General features: G+C 41.2%; 1 protein-coding gene across 1 annotated transcript in view; it reads left to right on the plus strand.

Moving 5' to 3' along the window:
- Positions 1-7,143: 7,143 nt before the first annotated feature.
- Positions 7,144-17,660, plus strand: part of LOC308040679 (ovostatin-like) — a gene marked incomplete at both ends in the record, with an annotated part of 39,712 nt that continues 29,195 nt past the window's right edge. Inside the window, 4 exons of the mRNA XM_080344907.1 lie at positions 7,144-7,176; positions 14,779-14,936; positions 16,561-16,744; positions 17,450-17,606. Coding sequence (XP_080201033.1) covers positions 7,144-7,176; positions 14,779-14,936; positions 16,561-16,744; positions 17,450-17,606 — 532 coding nt within the window. The remainder of the gene's footprint in view (positions 7,177-14,778; positions 14,937-16,560; positions 16,745-17,449; positions 17,607-17,660) is intronic.

Below are 17,660 nucleotides of genomic sequence, written 5' to 3' on the forward strand. Positions count from 1 at the left end.
AAGACTTAGCAGCTGCTGACACCTCTCCCCTGTGGCACTATTCCTTTCCAGATTACTTGGACATGTCTTGGCATTTCTGAATATGAGAGAATGAGCAAGTGAAAACTACAGCAGAAGCATGAGCAAAATCAGTTTTGCTTAAATAAAAATCACCTTCCCCTTTCAGAAGAATTCACATTGAGCCTTTCTACAAAAAGCATTGTAGACAACAGAGCATTTTTTTTTCACATCTAGTGAACCAGGAAAAAAAGCATAAAAATTTAAAGAACCACTTCTACCACATACATTTATCCTGTTTTCTTTGATTTTTTCCCCTTTATCCTACTCCACTACAAAGGCTTTCATTTAAAAAAGCTACTCACCATTATAGAAACATAGAGTAATTTTTGTTGGAAAAGACCTTTAAAAGTCCACCTCTTTATTTTGTTTCATTTAAGACCATGATTGCAGCTAATGGTAGCTGATGTAAAACATGCACTATTATGCACATATATGCATGTTCTTATAAAAATGTGGCTTTTTTTCAGCTGAAAATGAAAAAAGCAACATGAAACCCCTGAATCAGCCTCCAATTCAGGGGCTTTGTCACCTTTCCAAATTACTCAGCTCCCAGTAATTCTACAAGACAGTCCCATTTGATTTGTCTGTGGCACTCAAATGTGCCCATACCTTTACTCCTTCCAGTTCAGCTCAGACTGCAAACCCAGCATACATCATTGGCAACACCCAGCGTTTGAGTGCCAAGAAAGCCCTGGAGCAATTGAGACAGGACAAGCCCAGCTCTGACTCACCACTTCTGAGAACAGCTGCTTTAGCTGAGGGCAGTACCTTCATGTCCCCTGCCATAATTTTCACAGTTACATTCAGAAAACTAGACACCAGGGACGACAGTTTCTGGAATACTGAAATGGCTGAGAAACCAAACTCCAGTTTCAAAGAAATCCATGTCACTTACAAATGTCCTTGTTAAAAGTCTGCCAGAATCTTAAAACTGAAAAAGTTGCTAGCTTATTGCCATCTATATGCTTATTTTTCTCTTTAAATGAACAGTCCAATTTCAAATAGGAAGAACTAGGCCAGGCCACCCTTATGCTACTTGGAGATTGCCCTGCTGACATTCGCTTTTGGCTCTCAGAGGAAAATGCTACAGTCTGGCAATAATGCAGTGCATTAACAGCTGTCTGATACACCTTATTCTGTGAACACAAGCTCAGCAGAAATTATTTCCTGTGTTCCTTCTACCTTTCAGTTCCATCTTAGAGAGACAACAGCTGAAAAGGTAATTTTATGTGGTCCAAATCAAAGGCTTGCTTGTCTAAAGGTACAAGTGAAGAACTCAACCAGTGCCACACATCTTGAATAGAGACAGAGTGGCTTGTTGTGTAAAAATCAGAGCTCAGCTAACTGGCATGCAAGTTCTCTTTCTCCAGCAGGATGAAGAAATCAAACTCCAGAATATAACTTGGTATCATTAAGTCCCTTTGAAACCATCTTTGCAGCAGCTTTTTGCTGCATGTGAAACAGGTTACAGAAGTAGCTTTGAATACAAAATACTAAATACAAAATACACTTGGATTCTGATGTGTTTCCTTATGGCTGATTCAAAGCTGTCCAAAGTACAGAAGTCAAGAGCAAGCTTTAGAATCTGCAGAGAGCTGGTCAGTTGGAAAGATACTTTTCCAACTTCTTTCAAAATGCTGCAAGTAGGAATATCTATCCTGTAAATCTTCAGAAAAACTAATTGGCCTATCTATTATGTTTGCTATTTCATGTGACCAAAAGCATCTTATCAAGGCACACAGTGATATAGTTCAGTGCTCACTCCTCCTGGAAGTGCATCCCACAGCAATTCAGTAGCATTGAGAAACACTATAGAATAGCTCATAACAAGTTGCAAATTCAACGTTCTACTGAAATTTCAAAGCAGACTGAGCAAAGGCTGCTGTTTTATTCTGTCTTCTCTGAGATGCACCACTCTCGTAACTCCTAACTCAGCAAAAGAAGAGGGACATCACCTGCAAGAGACAAAAACTAACATTCAAGGGCTGTGCAAGAAGGTTTAATAAAAAGCACCACAACAAAATATATAATGTAAACTCCAAGCCAGCATTAGCCTGGAACAATCTTCACCTGGAAAAGTGAAATTAGAGGAAGGCTCTAGAAAGAACCAAATATCCTTTTAAGCAGGTCCACCGTTACAGACTGAGGCTTCAGGAAGAAACTTACACATGAAATATTAATAGCCTGACTCAAGATTATCTTGATAAACTGCAGTAGAGACAAACTTACACATCAATTTTGGGTTTCTAAATAATGACATGCTTTTAACCTGCTAGAACAGTTTAGTGCAGAGCTATGAATTAATGATGGACTGCATTTTCCTGAAAGTAGCTGATGTCTTGTGAGAGCTGCCAGAGACATTTAAGATAAAGTGCATCATATAATGAGAAAAATGTGTAAATTATCTGAGGAGTAAGCCTTTCTATCCCACTCACAACTTTGGAAATTATGGTCTGCTTATTTCCCAGACGTGCTCTTTTTCACTGAAATGCTCCCTAGCTCCCTCTCTAGCACAGATTAAACCAACTCTTACTCCTTGCTTCAGCATCTTGTGTCATGAGTTTACAGAGCATTTTCATGTTGGATATGACATGACATGCTGCTTACCCACTCATGCCGGAAAGGTGCATTGTAACTTTGCTAGCAGCACCTCTGGGTTTTCATGCTGGTTCGGCTAGCAGAGGCACGAGAGCTATTGTAGATCTCCTCACGCCAAAGAAATACATTTAAAGTTACAATGCATTGCTTCCACACCACTGGCTGATGCCCACCCTCCAAGGTGACCTCCAAGGTTACTCTTCAGTGACCTGGCCACCCCAGGTCACCTTGCAAAATCCAGTGTCCTCAAATTTTTGGTAGTTCTGCTGAAAGAGACCCCTGCAGAGGTTGACAGCACATCATAGTCAGTACAAGGAGAGGAAGAAATAAAGCCAATGAGGAGATGCTCAGCGGTGTGAGACACATGGTCTTCATTGCCAAAGCCCATCAAGGGGACTAGGTTTTCATCATCACACTGCTGCACTGACCACAGAATTTCCAGGTGCGCTTCTTCCATGATCCTCAGGAACAGGGGTGCCTCATCATGAAAGCTGCTTCCCCCACTTGCATGAGCCTCACTTCATCATGCCAGGGCCTGGCGGCACAGGAGGCAGGCAGCAGGCTGCAGCTCAGGGACATGCCAACTCCAGAAGGTCCTGTCCTCTCAGTTGTGCTGAGAATCAGAGCACATGGGGCACAGATTACCCTTATCAGCACTGACCACCCCAGCCTAGCCCTTCCATGTCCCTCCCCACCAGCCCAGTTCTGGGCACTTCCCCACTGTGGCAGCCAAGGCAGCTGGCCTGGGGTCACCTAGGGAGTCTGCCTGCCTGGCCATTTGCCTGTGACTTCCATCAGGCTCTGTCTCCTTGGCTCTCCCCAGCTGCCAGGGGCCAGACAGGGAGGACCAGCACATTAAGCCTGGCAACAATCTGCATCCCAACAACTCCCTTAGGGGGAAAAAAGTAACAAAGAAGTAGATAAATGACAGAGACTACTGACTCCATGTACTGCTACGGTAAATTGTGCTTCTCTCTTCTGGCCAAAGCTCTTTGCCTGCTGCCTGGAAAGACAGAGACTCCCTACAGGCACAGGATAGGGAAGTTACAGGTGCCATATTCTTGTTGAGGATGTCTTCAGGAGGCTCCTGGTCTCTCTGAGACATCAGTGACCCCCTGTGCCCTCTAACCTGCTGACAGAAGATTTGCCTAGGGTCATCTCCACCAACATGCCATAATTCTCTCTCCTCTGTCTCCTCAGCATGCTTCCCAGTCTGTCTTCTTATCAGCCTTTGTGTTCAGCATTTGTCAGTATTTGCCCTGCTCTGTTTGACGCGGGATCATTGATCCAGTGACAGCTTTGCATTTAGTTTCCCTTTGCTTCCTGATTGCTTGTCTGTGCACCTCATGCCACACCCATGGCTGCCACTCCCGATTCCTGGCAGTCCCAGAATGGCCAGGGACGTCATTTGAAGAGCTGTGCATGATTTATCTTTAATTACTGGGTACTCATCCCTAGATGTAATCATTGTTTATAATGATGCTAGTCCTGCACATCATGCAAGAGTGGTTTGGCACTGCTGTCCAAGGGGCCCTGGCTGCAGCATCACCTCCATACCATCTCTGCATTGTATTGTTGGAGGGGCTCATGCCACTCTGTGCAGGAGAGTCCTGAGTTATGTGGCAGGACCCATTGTTTTCTTCCCTCAGGGACTGCTATTTTCATTTTTTCTTATGCAGCCTGCACAAAGGTCGGAACACTGTAACACAACAGTGTAATCCAGGATTATAAAGAATATACAACTGACCTTCACAGTACCATGGGGAAACCATAGAATCATAGAATGTCCTGAGCTCGAAGGGACCCACATGGGTCATTGAGTCCAGCTCCTGTCTCTGCATATGACAACCCCACACTTCACACCATGTGTCTGAAGGCATTGTCCAATCACTTCTTGAACACTGTCAGGCTTGGGGCCATAACACCTCCCTGGGTAGCCTGTTCCAGTGTTCCACCACCCTCTGGGTGAAGAACCTTTTCCTAATGTCCAACCTACACCTCCCCTGTCACATCTTCCTGCCATTGCCTTGCATTCTGTCATTGGTCACTAAAGAGAAGAGTTCAGTGCCCACCCCTCTTCCTTCCCTTGTGAGGAAGATGTAGACTGTGATGAGGTCTCCTCTCAGTCTTCTCTTGTCCAGGCTGAACAAATCAAGTGACTTTAGCTGCTCCTCATACGGTTTCCTCTCCAAACCCTTCACCAACTTTGTAGTGCTCTTCTGGACACTCTCCAGTAGCTTTATATCCATCCTTTCTATACTGTGACACCCAGAACTGCACACAGTGCTCCAGGTGAGGCCGCACCAGTGCAGAGCAGAGCGGGACAATCACCTCCCTCGCCCAGCTGGCAATGATGTGCTGGATGTGCCCAGGACATGGTTGGCCCTCTTGGCTGCCAGGGCACACTGTTGGCTCATATTAAACTTGTGGTCGACCAGACCTCCCAGATCCTTCTCCACAAAGCTGCTTTGCAGCATCTCAGTCCCCACTCTGTATGTACAGACAGGGTTGTCGTGTCCCAGGTGCAAAATCTGGCCCTTGCCCTTGTTGAACTTCATGCACATGGTGATTGCCCAGTTTTCCAATTTGTCCAGATCCCTCTGCAGGTCCTCTCTGTCCTTGAGAATGTCAACAGCTCTCCCCAATTTTGTGTCATTAGCAAACTTACTAAGCAATCCCTCAAGTCATTTAGTTCCCTAAGTCATTTATAAAGACATTGAAGAGTGCTGGCACTAAGATGGATCCCTGTGGAACCCCACTAGTGACTGGTCACCAGCCCAACATAACCCCATTTGCTAGATCACCTTGAGCCTGGCCTGTCAGCCAATTGCTCACCCACTTCATTGTGTGTTTACCCAGCTGTGTGCTGGACATCTTGTCCAGGAGGATACTGTGAGAGACAGTATCAAAGGCTTTACTGAAATCCAAAAAGATCACGTCAACAGGTTTCCCTTGGTCAACTAGGTGGGTACCCTTACCATAGAAATAAGTTGTTTGTTAAGCAGGACTTTGCCCTAATGAACCTGTGCTGACTGGGACCAATGACTGCATTGTCATTCAAATGTTTTTCGATAACTCCCAGAACAATTTTCTCCACGATTTTGCCAGGAACAGAAGTGAGGCTGACAGGCCTGTAGTTGCTGGGGTCATCCCTGTTGCCCTTCTTGTAGATTGGGACAATATTTGCCAGCTTCCAGTCTTCTGGGACCTCTTCACATTCCCAAGAGTGTTGAAAAATCACAGAGAGAGATCTTGCTATGATGTCAGCCAACTCTTTAAGCACCCTTGGATGAATTTCACCAGGCCCCATCGACTTGTAGGGATTTAGCTGGAGTAGCAGATCCCGTACAATTTCCAGATTGACTGGGAGTTTTTTGTTCTCGCAGGCATAGTTTTCCAGCCCTGGGTTATGGGGGCTCTGAAGTCCATAATTGGTGTTGAAGACTGAAGCGAAGAAAGAATTGAAAGTCTCAGCTTTGTCCATGTCCCTGTTAATAAGCTGACCGTGTTCATCAGTTAATGGGCCAATGTTATTTCTAGCTTGCCTTTTACCATTAATATATTTTAAAAAGCCTTTTTTATTTTCCTTCACAGTATTGGACAGCTTCAATTCTAACTGAGCTCTGGCAGCACAAATTTCCTCCCTACAGTGGCGAGCAGCATTTCTGTAGTCCTCCTATGTTACCTGATCTTGCTTGCACTGACCATCTACTTTCCCTTTTTGCTGTATTTCAGAAGAAGATTCCTGCTCAACCAAGCTGGATTTTACCTTGCCAGCTAGATTTTTGGTATTTTGGAATGGCCTGGTGCTGTGCTCTTAGTAGGTGGTGCTTAAAAAGCGACCAACACTGATGGACCCCAACACCTTCAAAAGCTTATTCCCAGGGAATCTTACTAAGTATTTCTCTGAGCAGCCTGAAGTCTGCTCTCCTCATATCTAGTGTTAAGGTCTTGCTGGAAGTTTTCCTCCATTAGCAAAGATTTTAAACCTGACTTCTTCATCGTTGCTGTGGCCAAGGGAGCCACCAGTCACCATATCTTCCATGAGACCCTCTCTTTTAGTGAGAATCAAATCTAGGAAGGCACCTTTCCTGGTCAGTTCCCTTAGTACCTGCACCACGAAGTTATCGTCCAGATGCTTCAGGAATCTTCTGGACCTGTTGGTGCCAACTGTGTGATATTTCCAGTTGACATCTGGCAAGTTGAAGTCCCCCATAGGACAAGAGCAGATGATTTGAAGGTTTTACTTAGTTCCTTAAAGAATGACTCATTATTGTTGTCATCCTGTTGGGTGGCCTGTAGTAGACACCCATGATGACATCTGCTTTATTTGTCTGACCCTTAATCCTTACTCAGAGGCTCTCAACTTTGCCATCACCAGCTGCCAGCTTCATGCACTCCAGCCCCTCTGCTACATACCGTGCCACCCCCCTCCCATCTCTCCTACCCTGCCTATTCCTTCTGAACAGCCTGTAGCCGTCCATCATGGCACACCAGTCACCGGATTCATCTCATCAGGTTTCGCTAATGTCAGTTATATAATACCCATGGGACTGGGCCAAGGCTTCAAGCTCATCCATGTAGTGGCCAGTGTCACTGTGCTGATAAGGATTTATCCTTTCAGTTTCAGGATGTCCTTTTACTTTACTTTACACTTGCCAGAGGGGCTCTGAATTCAGTACTTTCTTTTTCCATGGCAGCACCAGTCTGCAAGTAGACTGTTGTAGACTGGAAGGCGACAATAACCAGTTCTAGGGATCTTTACATTTTCCTTCAGTTGTCAGTGGTCTAAAATATTTGCTTTCAGTGCTGATCAAACTGTATTTACTGCTTCAAGAGAGAAATTCTTTGTTTCTATCAGATTCAGACATACTGAATATTGGAACAATTACTAATCTAAGGCTTTGAGTCTTCTTCATACAATTAAAAAAGCTTCAACTAAAAATAAAGATGCATACAATAAAATGCAGACTTCGGCCACACCTAGACTTATTATATTTTTCTAGTTGTTGCTGCAAATGTCTTTGTAAGGTTTTTCTCAGCTACGAAAAAGTAAAGCTCCTGCTTACTGGTATGCTGCCTCCAGACACATAGTTTTCGGTATAAGACATCCCCATGTTCAGTTGTGCAGTTACATCAGAGTTCTCTAGGAATACTGGTTACAAATTATATTGCAAAGCATTTCTTTGCTAATTCAAGGAACCTTTTTTTGCACTGTGGCCTTATTTTTAGAAACTCAGCAGCTCAGAGTGATAATAAATTCCTAAGATTTACACTGGTGGATAGAGAGAGACTGGGACACTGGTGCTTCTTCTCATCTTCTTAGGAAAGGACCTGAAATATGAGTTTAGAGAGAAGTAGTTTTCAAATAATGTAATGTTTTGTTTGCTTTTGCCACCGACTTACAGTAGGTTGTCTTTCAATGTACTGCATTTTACAGAGATAATATATGAACACACTGAAACATGTTTTGTGCAGTGATTGGTGCAGGTAAAACTGAACTACAGACTCTCACCTTATTCCTGTATAGCCAGAACAGCACAACAGTTGTTTCATATCACCAGGAATAAGTTTTCAGCAGGCCATAAGCCTTTGTTGAATGAAATGACATGCCTGAAAAATATCTTGTACTAAATGGAAGTCTTGCAGTTGCAAGGCATGTGTTGTAGCCATTACTCATGCATTGCTCAAGAGACTAGGAAAAACAGGTCTTAAAATACATTATGACATCACTTTATAAGGCATCTCTTATGTGTCTATATCTCTTATGTCTTCTGAACCACTAGCAGTCCATAACATTGTATTAGCTAGTTCTTAGCTTATCCATAAGATCATCTAGTCTTTGTTGTGTTTCCAATTAGAAGTTTCATAATCAAGATGCCTGGTTACCTGCACGATATAGTCCACTTGGCTTTTCATTGGACCATGCAACCGGGGAGCTGTCGCTCATAGGCATCTGTTTTGGTTCTTAGGTAGCTGATGCTACAGAGTCAGCACTGAGAGCCTTTCCTGGCTCATGGACCAACTGCAACTTCAACCTGTACAAGACCTGTGAAATGGTGCACCTCTCTATTGGCAAAGATTATCCCCGAGCAGGAAAAGCAGCAATATTTTTAGGTTTCAACCCTGGCTTTCCTGTAATTGCAAAATATATTTTTGAGTTAGAGAGTTTGGATATTTCCAAGAGGGTGAAATCAAGAGGATTCCAACAAATGGGAGATTTCTGAGTAAGCCAGTGTGGGGACTGGTGTATTGTTCTCTTAAAAAAAAAAAAAAAAAAAAAAAAGAAAAAAGAAAGAAAGCAAAAAAAAAAGAAACAACAACAACTACTGGATATGAAACCAAAATGTCTGCTTTCTCCACACGGAGTGGAATGCTATTTAGAATCTGAATCTGGAGGGAACCAATTCGGATTAATTTTCTTTTTAATTGTCACCATTTAAGACTGGGCTGGCAATTAACAGGTGACAGATTCTTTCTATTAACCCCCACCATCCCCACCAGGGAAAGGGAAAAGAGAAAAGGAAGAGAGAATTATAGGTTGAAAATTAAAACAGCTTTACTACTACTACTACTAGAAACATTGCAAAATGTGCAAAATCAATACATAGTCGCTCTGATGATATGAAAATCTTGGAACTGTGTGCTGCCAGGGCTGGTACCATCGATGCTGAAGGGCAGGCACTAGGAAGTTGTGGCCTGGACTCATCAGCAGATGGGTACCAGATTCAGAAATGCACAGGTTAGGATCAGATGCAGGAAAACAATGAGCAGGGTCCTTCACAGGTGCCGGCCATGGAAGAAGAGAGTGAGACCCTAGTGATGCCTCAGTTTTAAATGGAGTATGATGTGTATGGGATACAATACTTCATAGATCAATTTTGGTCACCTATTCCATCTACTCCTCCTACAAGTATGACCCTTTTATGACCCTTCACTTGTGGAACACAAGGGGTTTGTCAGAGACCTTGGTTTCTGTAGAAAAAAGCATAAGCAGGAGCCTCTTCTGCATACCGTTTCAATGGTTAACCTGTAAACATTTGACATTGTCAGTTCTGGGAGCAGACATTGTCTGAAAAACATGTAGCCAACTTCAGAAAGTGCAGTTACTTAGAAGAAACTTAAGTGAAAGGAAAAAATGCTGACAGGAGAATTGGTCCTGTTCTAGCCAAAACCAGAACAGTGATAGAATAAAAAAATTAAGATGGTGACATTTCAAAAGGGAAGCTCTCAAATCTGTTTCTTTGTTTTAATTCAATTACTGTTTGCCTTTTTTAAAGCCCTGTGCATCGGTATGCCTATCTCCACCTAAAGTAGCAGAACAACGTGACTAAGGGAACAAAGAAAATAATGAAGACAGGAAAACTTTTCTACTGAAGGAAAAATTCTTTTTACCCTTTAAAAGGCTTCCTGACACATTTTCATCCCTTGTGATCAAGTGAAATACGTGTTCACAGTCTCTTAATGCAAAGGTCTATAATAACCAAATCTTAAGTTAAATTGATATGTCATTGATTCAAGGTTTTGAACCAATTCAGAGTGCCAACAACATAATTACTGCACCAGAATTACATAATCCATAGATTTTTTGACTATTTTATTTTTTGAAAATTAAAATTTTATATCAAATGGTTTATTTAAATACAGTAATATTAAATACTTGTTTATAAAATAATAGGGAATAATAGTTATTGTTTGTACTGCTCCTGCACTCTTCTTGATTTCATCTTCTATCCTTCTCATTACATGTTCCTATGGATTCTCTGGCTGGCTTTGTTTTCCTGTTGGTTTTGAAGAAAGGTTGATTATTAGATTTGTTTGCCTTTGCTAGTATTTTTAGAATATTTTTTCTGGACTGTCTTGCTATGTTTATGTCCTATTTTCATCATTTACACACACATAGGGGGTTTTCAAGTATGTCTATATACATTACACTTTCTAGATCAAGAAGAATAGATGATATTTCAAGTGTTTCATGCCATATGAAGTTGCAATACTACAGTTCTCATAGGCACAGCTAAAATATGTTCCAGAAAGATAATGTTGAGAGAATACTTGTTAGTTCACTATCAGTCTGTAACAAAGATCTTGCAGATACTGAGCAGTGTGCCATTTACTCTTCTAGGTATAACAGTGTTCCAATACTTAATATTACCTGATTTTTACTATTACAGAATATGAGCAATATCAGAAAAATATTCCATCCATTCAACATGAAATAATACAGCATCCTTTACCAAATGCACTATAAGCTGCCCATTGCCAGCGATCATTTTGAGAAATACCATCACTTGCAAACCTAAAAGCTTGCAGATGGGGACGTGCCTTGGAAGAGTGGAAGGCTGTGAAGGCAAATTGATCCAAAGTATCCTGACTCTGAGACATATACAATACTATTCAGAGATAAGTTGTTTTTTTGAAACAAGATGTCTTGTCAGAGTGGATTTGATAAATGTGTCATGGGGAAGCATTTCTCATATTGCAGTAGAATTTCTTGAGGAGACCATAGGCTAGCAAATAGCCTCTTAATGAGGGTATTTTTGTGTAAGTGAAATGCTAGCTGATTCTCTGACTCCATATCTACCTGTTTTAGAGAAAGAAACCAGACAATAAACCAGGTATTGTCGTGTGGGATGGACTGTTTGTACTTCATCTCAGGTGAAGTAATGACTTAGAAAGTACTCTCAGTCCTTAGATATTGTGCAACTATAAAGTGAAGCCATAGAAGAGAAACAAGTGATTATGTATTACTCATTCTTCTGGAAAATCCAAGGCTTCACTGCTGAAAGCTGCTCATATTTACACTGCACTTTCTGCTATTTCTCTGACACAAAGGAAAACAGACATGATTTATATCCATATTGACCAAGAATTTGAATGTCTCAACTCCACTTTCAGATTATGCAGTGTTCTGAATGGCAAATGGACATTCTTTGTTGTTTTTATTTTCTAATTTATGATTACATCTAGTGTCTAGATTCTGGACATACAGCTATACTGGGCATTTTGCAACAGCATAGGGACTCTGAGATGTTCTATACAATCTAGCTATGGTATCAGAGGTTGGCTAGTCACAGCCTCATAGAATTCTCTGTTGTGACTGCAGTGTATGTGCAAAACACTGAACTTAACTGCTCCCAGAAAGTGAGTGATATCAGTGTTAGTTGGAAAACTTTACATTGCCCTGCCACATATGTGTGGCCAGTGTAAAAGGAAAGAAGAGGATGGGTACATCTGATGTGATAAAATAGATAGGCAAAATCAGTTTATTTAAAGGAAAACTAAATTGTGAAAAACATGTTTCCAATGCAACTGCACCAATCATCCCTCTGACTCATCTAGACAAAGAATGGGGGAAAAAAAACCCTGTATGTGTATATACAATTTCTTCATTACAGAGAGTAAATGCAGTAACTTTCTAAAGTCTGGACTGAGTGAATTGAAGACATCTTTATTCTCTGCTGTTCAAACAGCCTGCAACATGAGTCTGCTTTGAAAACCAAGTATACATGTGATACTTAAGTCTGTATTTGCATTGTTTTGGTCTTGAAGGGCATTTGGCACTGTTCCTTGTTTCATCAGTTTTCTAGCCAGACAATAATCTCAAATGACATATTTCCTTATGCCAATACAAAGCAGTGCCAGTCTAAAATCAACAGATTGGTTTATTTTACATCCAGTATAAAGGTACCTTCTTTTTGTCTGTCGTGTAACAGCTGTTTAGTGTGAGGTTCATTATATCCCCCATGTTAAATCTTGATCTTCATGCTTCCAGATGATTAATACCCCCCTGCTCCTAGCTTCTTAAACATACAATCCAAAACTTCTACTTTTTCCCTCCTACAGGAGACAACTGGAATAACTTCCCCATTATGCTGTGGTCTTCTTAAGAATTTTCCCTGACATAGTAGTGATGTTTGTAACAGACCTGAGGTTACTTTTTTATCACAATGTTGATACAATACAAAGAGTTCCTCTAGGATCAGTAAGTTCATAGAAACATAGAATCATAGAATGTCCTGAGTTGGGACCCACAAGGATCATGGAGTTCAACTCCTGCCTCTGCATAAGACAACCCCAAAATTCAAACCATGTGCTGAGGGTGTTGTCCCAATGCTTCTTGAATAATGTCAGGCTTAGGGCCGTGACTACCTTCATGGGGAGCCTGTTCCAGTGCTCTACCATCCCATCACCCTCTGGTTGAAGGATCTTTCCGCTAAAGTAACGAATTCAATAGCTTGTTTCCAGGGAAATATATGCACTTTAGTTGATCTGACCATCATGGCTTCTAAGATTTCAGTTTCTCAAATGCTTTATCTTTTTTTCTTTTTTCTTTTTTTTTTTTTTTTTTTTTTTTTCCCATGTCCATGTATCAAAAAGAAAACCCTCTTACATTCATGCTAAAGGAACACAGTACTTAAAGAACGAGCTTTTGCACCAGGGCCCTGGAATATTTCCTTCTCCCTCCTTAATACTTTTTTTGCCTATTACTTAGTACCTGTTTAAATAAAACATGGAGTCTGAGGCGTTTCAAAGCTGAAAATATAAACATGTCTGTGACATGCTCTTAGCTGTCTTCTGCCCTTACTGCAACTAACATAGCGAATTTCTTCACAATGTGGCCACCCTGTTTGCAAACCATCCATCTGCCATGCAGCATTGTCACTTTAATGTTAGGTGGTTTTGGAAGCTGTGTGCAACCTTCCTCACTAGTAACCCAGTGGGAACAGACAGTAACTCCAGCAGCACCCGAGGCAGTTTTCTTTGTGCCCTAACTTGGTCAACAGAGAACTTCCGGGAAAGATGGGTAGGCAAGCTGGTTAGGCATGGGTAGTTTTGGGTATCGCCTATGCTAATGGAAAGAATAAACCCTGTACAGCTGAATCATCAGCAATAAAGTATTACATCATGAGAAATGAAATTGGTAGAATATGGCCTTCAACAATCCCACATCCATTTGAACCACATCATGATAACAGTCCTCATTTCCTTCTCCTACCTCTTACCACTGAAATAACTTCAGGCCCACTCTGCATTGCCTAACCTTTTTCAGTGACCCTAGCTCTTTTTTATGTCCCTGGTTACTCCTACTGTACACTCAGCTTCCTCTTCCCGTTCATCACCTGTTTGACCAAGGAATGGAAATTGCATGTTGCTTCTTCTAGGTTGCAGTTACACACATGTTGGTAGGCTATGTTATTTTGTTTGATTGTTTCTTTTGTTTTGTTTTCTTTTCTTTTCCTGTGTAAGAGTGTGAATACAGTCCCCCATGACATGGTTGGTTAAGCATGGGAGCTGATGTCTAGAGATGATGTGAACTCTCCATCCTTGGAGACATTAAAAATATGACCAGACAAGTTTTAAATCTAGCTCTTCTTGAAAGAAGAGATTGGACCACCGAATGTCAGAAGGTTCCTTTGTGTCTAAATTATTTATTATTCTATTTCTTGATTATTCTGAAACTTCTTCACAGCCAGATTTACTTAAAATTCATCAGTAAGGCTTACAAGTTATTTGATGGAGGGAGCAGGAATAGGGAGAAAAAGCAGACTAACAGACAGAGGAGTGAAAAAAATGAGTAATGCTGTAAGATTCCTTTCCCTAGAGATATGCTTGTCCTGACCTCTGACAAAAATGATAGACAACCAGCCAACACCATTCCTTGTTAATTGTTACTGTGTGCAATAAGAAATCCAGATTACAATCAGAAGTTTCTTTCTGTGCCATACTGAATTCAGATATAGTCTGATGCTCTATTATTACTGCCCAGGCCCCTATGCAGCCATACAACAGCACTGTGTTATGATTGCTTCTGCTTTGTGAGATATATCTATGGGAGATCTTCACAGAACAAGGAAATACTTGAACAGTGGCAAATACAGGTTGAAATATTAAGGAACCTTCAGTCAATGACACAGTAATCAGAGAGGTAAGCGTCAATAAAACATTCAGATGGGCAGGAACCGGTTTGGCTTGCAATACCTCACAAAGCTATGTGAAATATGAGAGCTTTCCTAAGCTCCAGTTTGAGAGTTCAAGGAGTGTGAGAACAGACAGGAGAGAGGAAGATGAACCTATGCAAATTTTATGTATATATCTTTTGTTAGAACATGATTGAAGCCATGGAGGAGGAGCTCCATCTCACACCAGTTTAAAAGGCAGTATACAGGCTGTCCACTTGAGATCAGTCGTCTTTCTTCTTCACAGACAGAGATGTGGTCAAGAATTCTTCTGAGTATTCTGTCCTTGAACTGGATTGCCACAGCGTCTTCTGAACTGTAAGAGATCATACATTCTATGTTTTTATGATAAAATATTTTATTATATTTCCCAACAGTTAATTTCTTCTAGGATGTTGCTATATAATAAACAGGATGTTTGAGACATAGGTTCTGAAATGTGTCTGGAAGGGAAGCAGAGGACATTGAAGGATGATTTGGAATTATGTTCTCCATCATAAAACTGCTATAAAATCTGTTCTGAATGGCAGAAACCTAGAACTGGAGTAGATAAATTCTGAATTGCATGGATAAAGTAAGGAGGAGATTCAAGACTCAACTAGCAATTAATACTAGTGATCAGAATTTATATGTATCAGCAGTACAGAGAAACCATGGTGTATGAGGAGATGCTGCAAGCCAGATAATGTCTGATACTAGGGACTACACTGAATGGCAATCCTAGCACGTATTAGTATTAGAATTAGAATTAGTATTAGTATTACACCTGCTCTGCTGTCACAGCTTATACAGCACTCTTAATGTCCATGGCTTTCTTCAAACAGAAGATTTCAACCACAGTTTTCAAAATTACACCAACATTAGCCCTTAAATCCCCTTCTCAAAAGTTCTAAAGGAAAACACTGTGAAAGTCAGAGGGTTTAGCTTACTCAGGAACAGTGTTGGTAAAACAGTGTTTTACTTTTGGCCTTTGAATATTGTGCAGTCTGAACTGTGCAAGTGAAAATAACAGTAACAACAGTACGAGCAAGCAAATCTGTGGGAGAAAAAAAGGGAAAGGATTAGATTAGCAAGAAAAGATTGTGCCATTCATGTTGTGCTGCAGAACCAACTCATCAATTCTGTCACACATTATTTGCAAAGAGCATTTTGAGCAGCAGAGAACCAGAAGCCAACAACAGAACCTTAGCCATATATATCAGATCTGAAGGAATGTTTTTCAGAGGAAGAACCTGGGGAAGGTAGACTGCTTTAATTATAGATAGTAGTATAACTAAAAAAGCCCAATGGAAGAAAGAAGCAAAGGAAGCAACACAGGTTGAGGCTGGAAAACAGAATAGAGTGTGCGGGTTAGATTGAGCATTCCATGGAATATTCTGCAAAATCAAAAAGCAGGATAATGTCTTATTTGTTATGCTGATTGATGTACGATATGTCAGTTCTTATCTGGAAGGGGAGATATCCAGAGAAAAAGAAATAAAAAATTTGTTGCAAATATTAACCAGTATTTTTGTAATTGATCTCAAAAATAAGCTAAATATCAGTCCTCATTATGAGAGTTTCCAGAGGTTTAAGTATACATATAAGTCACGGGAGGATAAATGTAGCTATGCTTGTCAGATCTTTAGACAATTCAGCAGCTGGAGCAGCATAAATACCAGGAATGGAAAGATGTAGTATAATGCTGGGTGAGAGACAGCATAGAATAATGCCCATCTCTCAGCACAGAAAGAACTGTAAGGGACAAAAAATTTTCATCTGTACTTTCTTAGCATATTGTTCAGAATTCATTGAAAGAAATGGAAATCTTTTCACTGGTTTAAGCTAGCTTTAGACCATGTCCTCCTTCACACATATGGCATTTCTGTAGTATTTTTCTCTTGTATTTTCTTTGACTTTCCTCCATGACTGCACTCTCTGGTATGGTTTTGACTTCCTACAGTCAGTATGTGCTACTGGTCCCGACGGTAGTGCGGAGCAACTCTCCACAGACTGCTTGTGTGCAGTTCCACAGCCTCAGCGAGCCTCTGTCCCTGAGCATCATTCTGGAATATGGCAGCATCCGGAAGGCTCTCTTTGAGGAATCTGTGACAAGAAATGATTACTTCAAGTGCCACGAGTTCAAGGTATTTTCCCTTTTGAGACTACTGAAGAGGATGTAGAAGCTGGAAATACTTCTGAGTGCAACTCTCCTGGTCAGTGAGGGCAAGAAGATGAAGAGTGTAGTCAGTGAATGGGACAAAAAAAGATAAACTTCTGGAAATACTGAAAATATAGGCAGGAAAAAAGAAAGACATACGAGTTGTAGGGAGGAGCTGAAGACAGACTTTCCACCTCCATTCATGGAGTGAATAGAAAAAAGCTTTTGATTGCTATCACAGGTGTATGTGGCCTATGGGACTATCATAATTGTCAAGCTGGAGAACCCAGCTGGGACATGCTTATTCCCTTTCATCTGACTCTGCAAGATCTGGACAGATACAACAAAAAAAGTCGCAAGGTTAGGTCTTCCAGAATGCAGCAGAAGAAAACACTTCAGAATTGAGCTATATGTCAGGGGCAACCTGCATATAGGCAGGTAGCTACATGAAATAAGGAAATATATAGGACAGGGCATAACTTAAACCTTAGTATGTGCTGACAGATTATGGAACTTGCACAGCAGAAATTCCCAGAGACTATCTCACTGGCAAAGATGAGGCTTCTCATGACTTTGCACAAGCTATTTATGATTCATGTGACAGTCAGTATGTTACTCAAGAACCCTGGGCTTCAGGGGACCTCAACATATCTCATTTACCACTTTTCCTCCACATTTTTTTTCTCCCCAGGTTCCTCCTGCTGCTTCTGACCCCCTGGCATTCATTTCCTTCTCTGCCAAAGGCCCCACAGTCAACTTAGCTGAGAGAAGATCGGTGGCAATTCAGAATGTGGATAGTACTGTCTTCATCCAGACGGACAAACCCATCTACAAACCAGGGCAAAAAGGTGGCTGGGGAGTCTGAATCTGCTTGTGAACTGGGAAATTGAGTGCAAGGGTGG

Source organism: Nesoenas mayeri (genome assembly GCF_963082525.1).
Source record: "Nesoenas mayeri genome assembly, chromosome: 1".
Lineage (NCBI taxonomy): Eukaryota > Metazoa > Chordata > Aves > Columbiformes > Columbidae > Nesoenas > Nesoenas mayeri.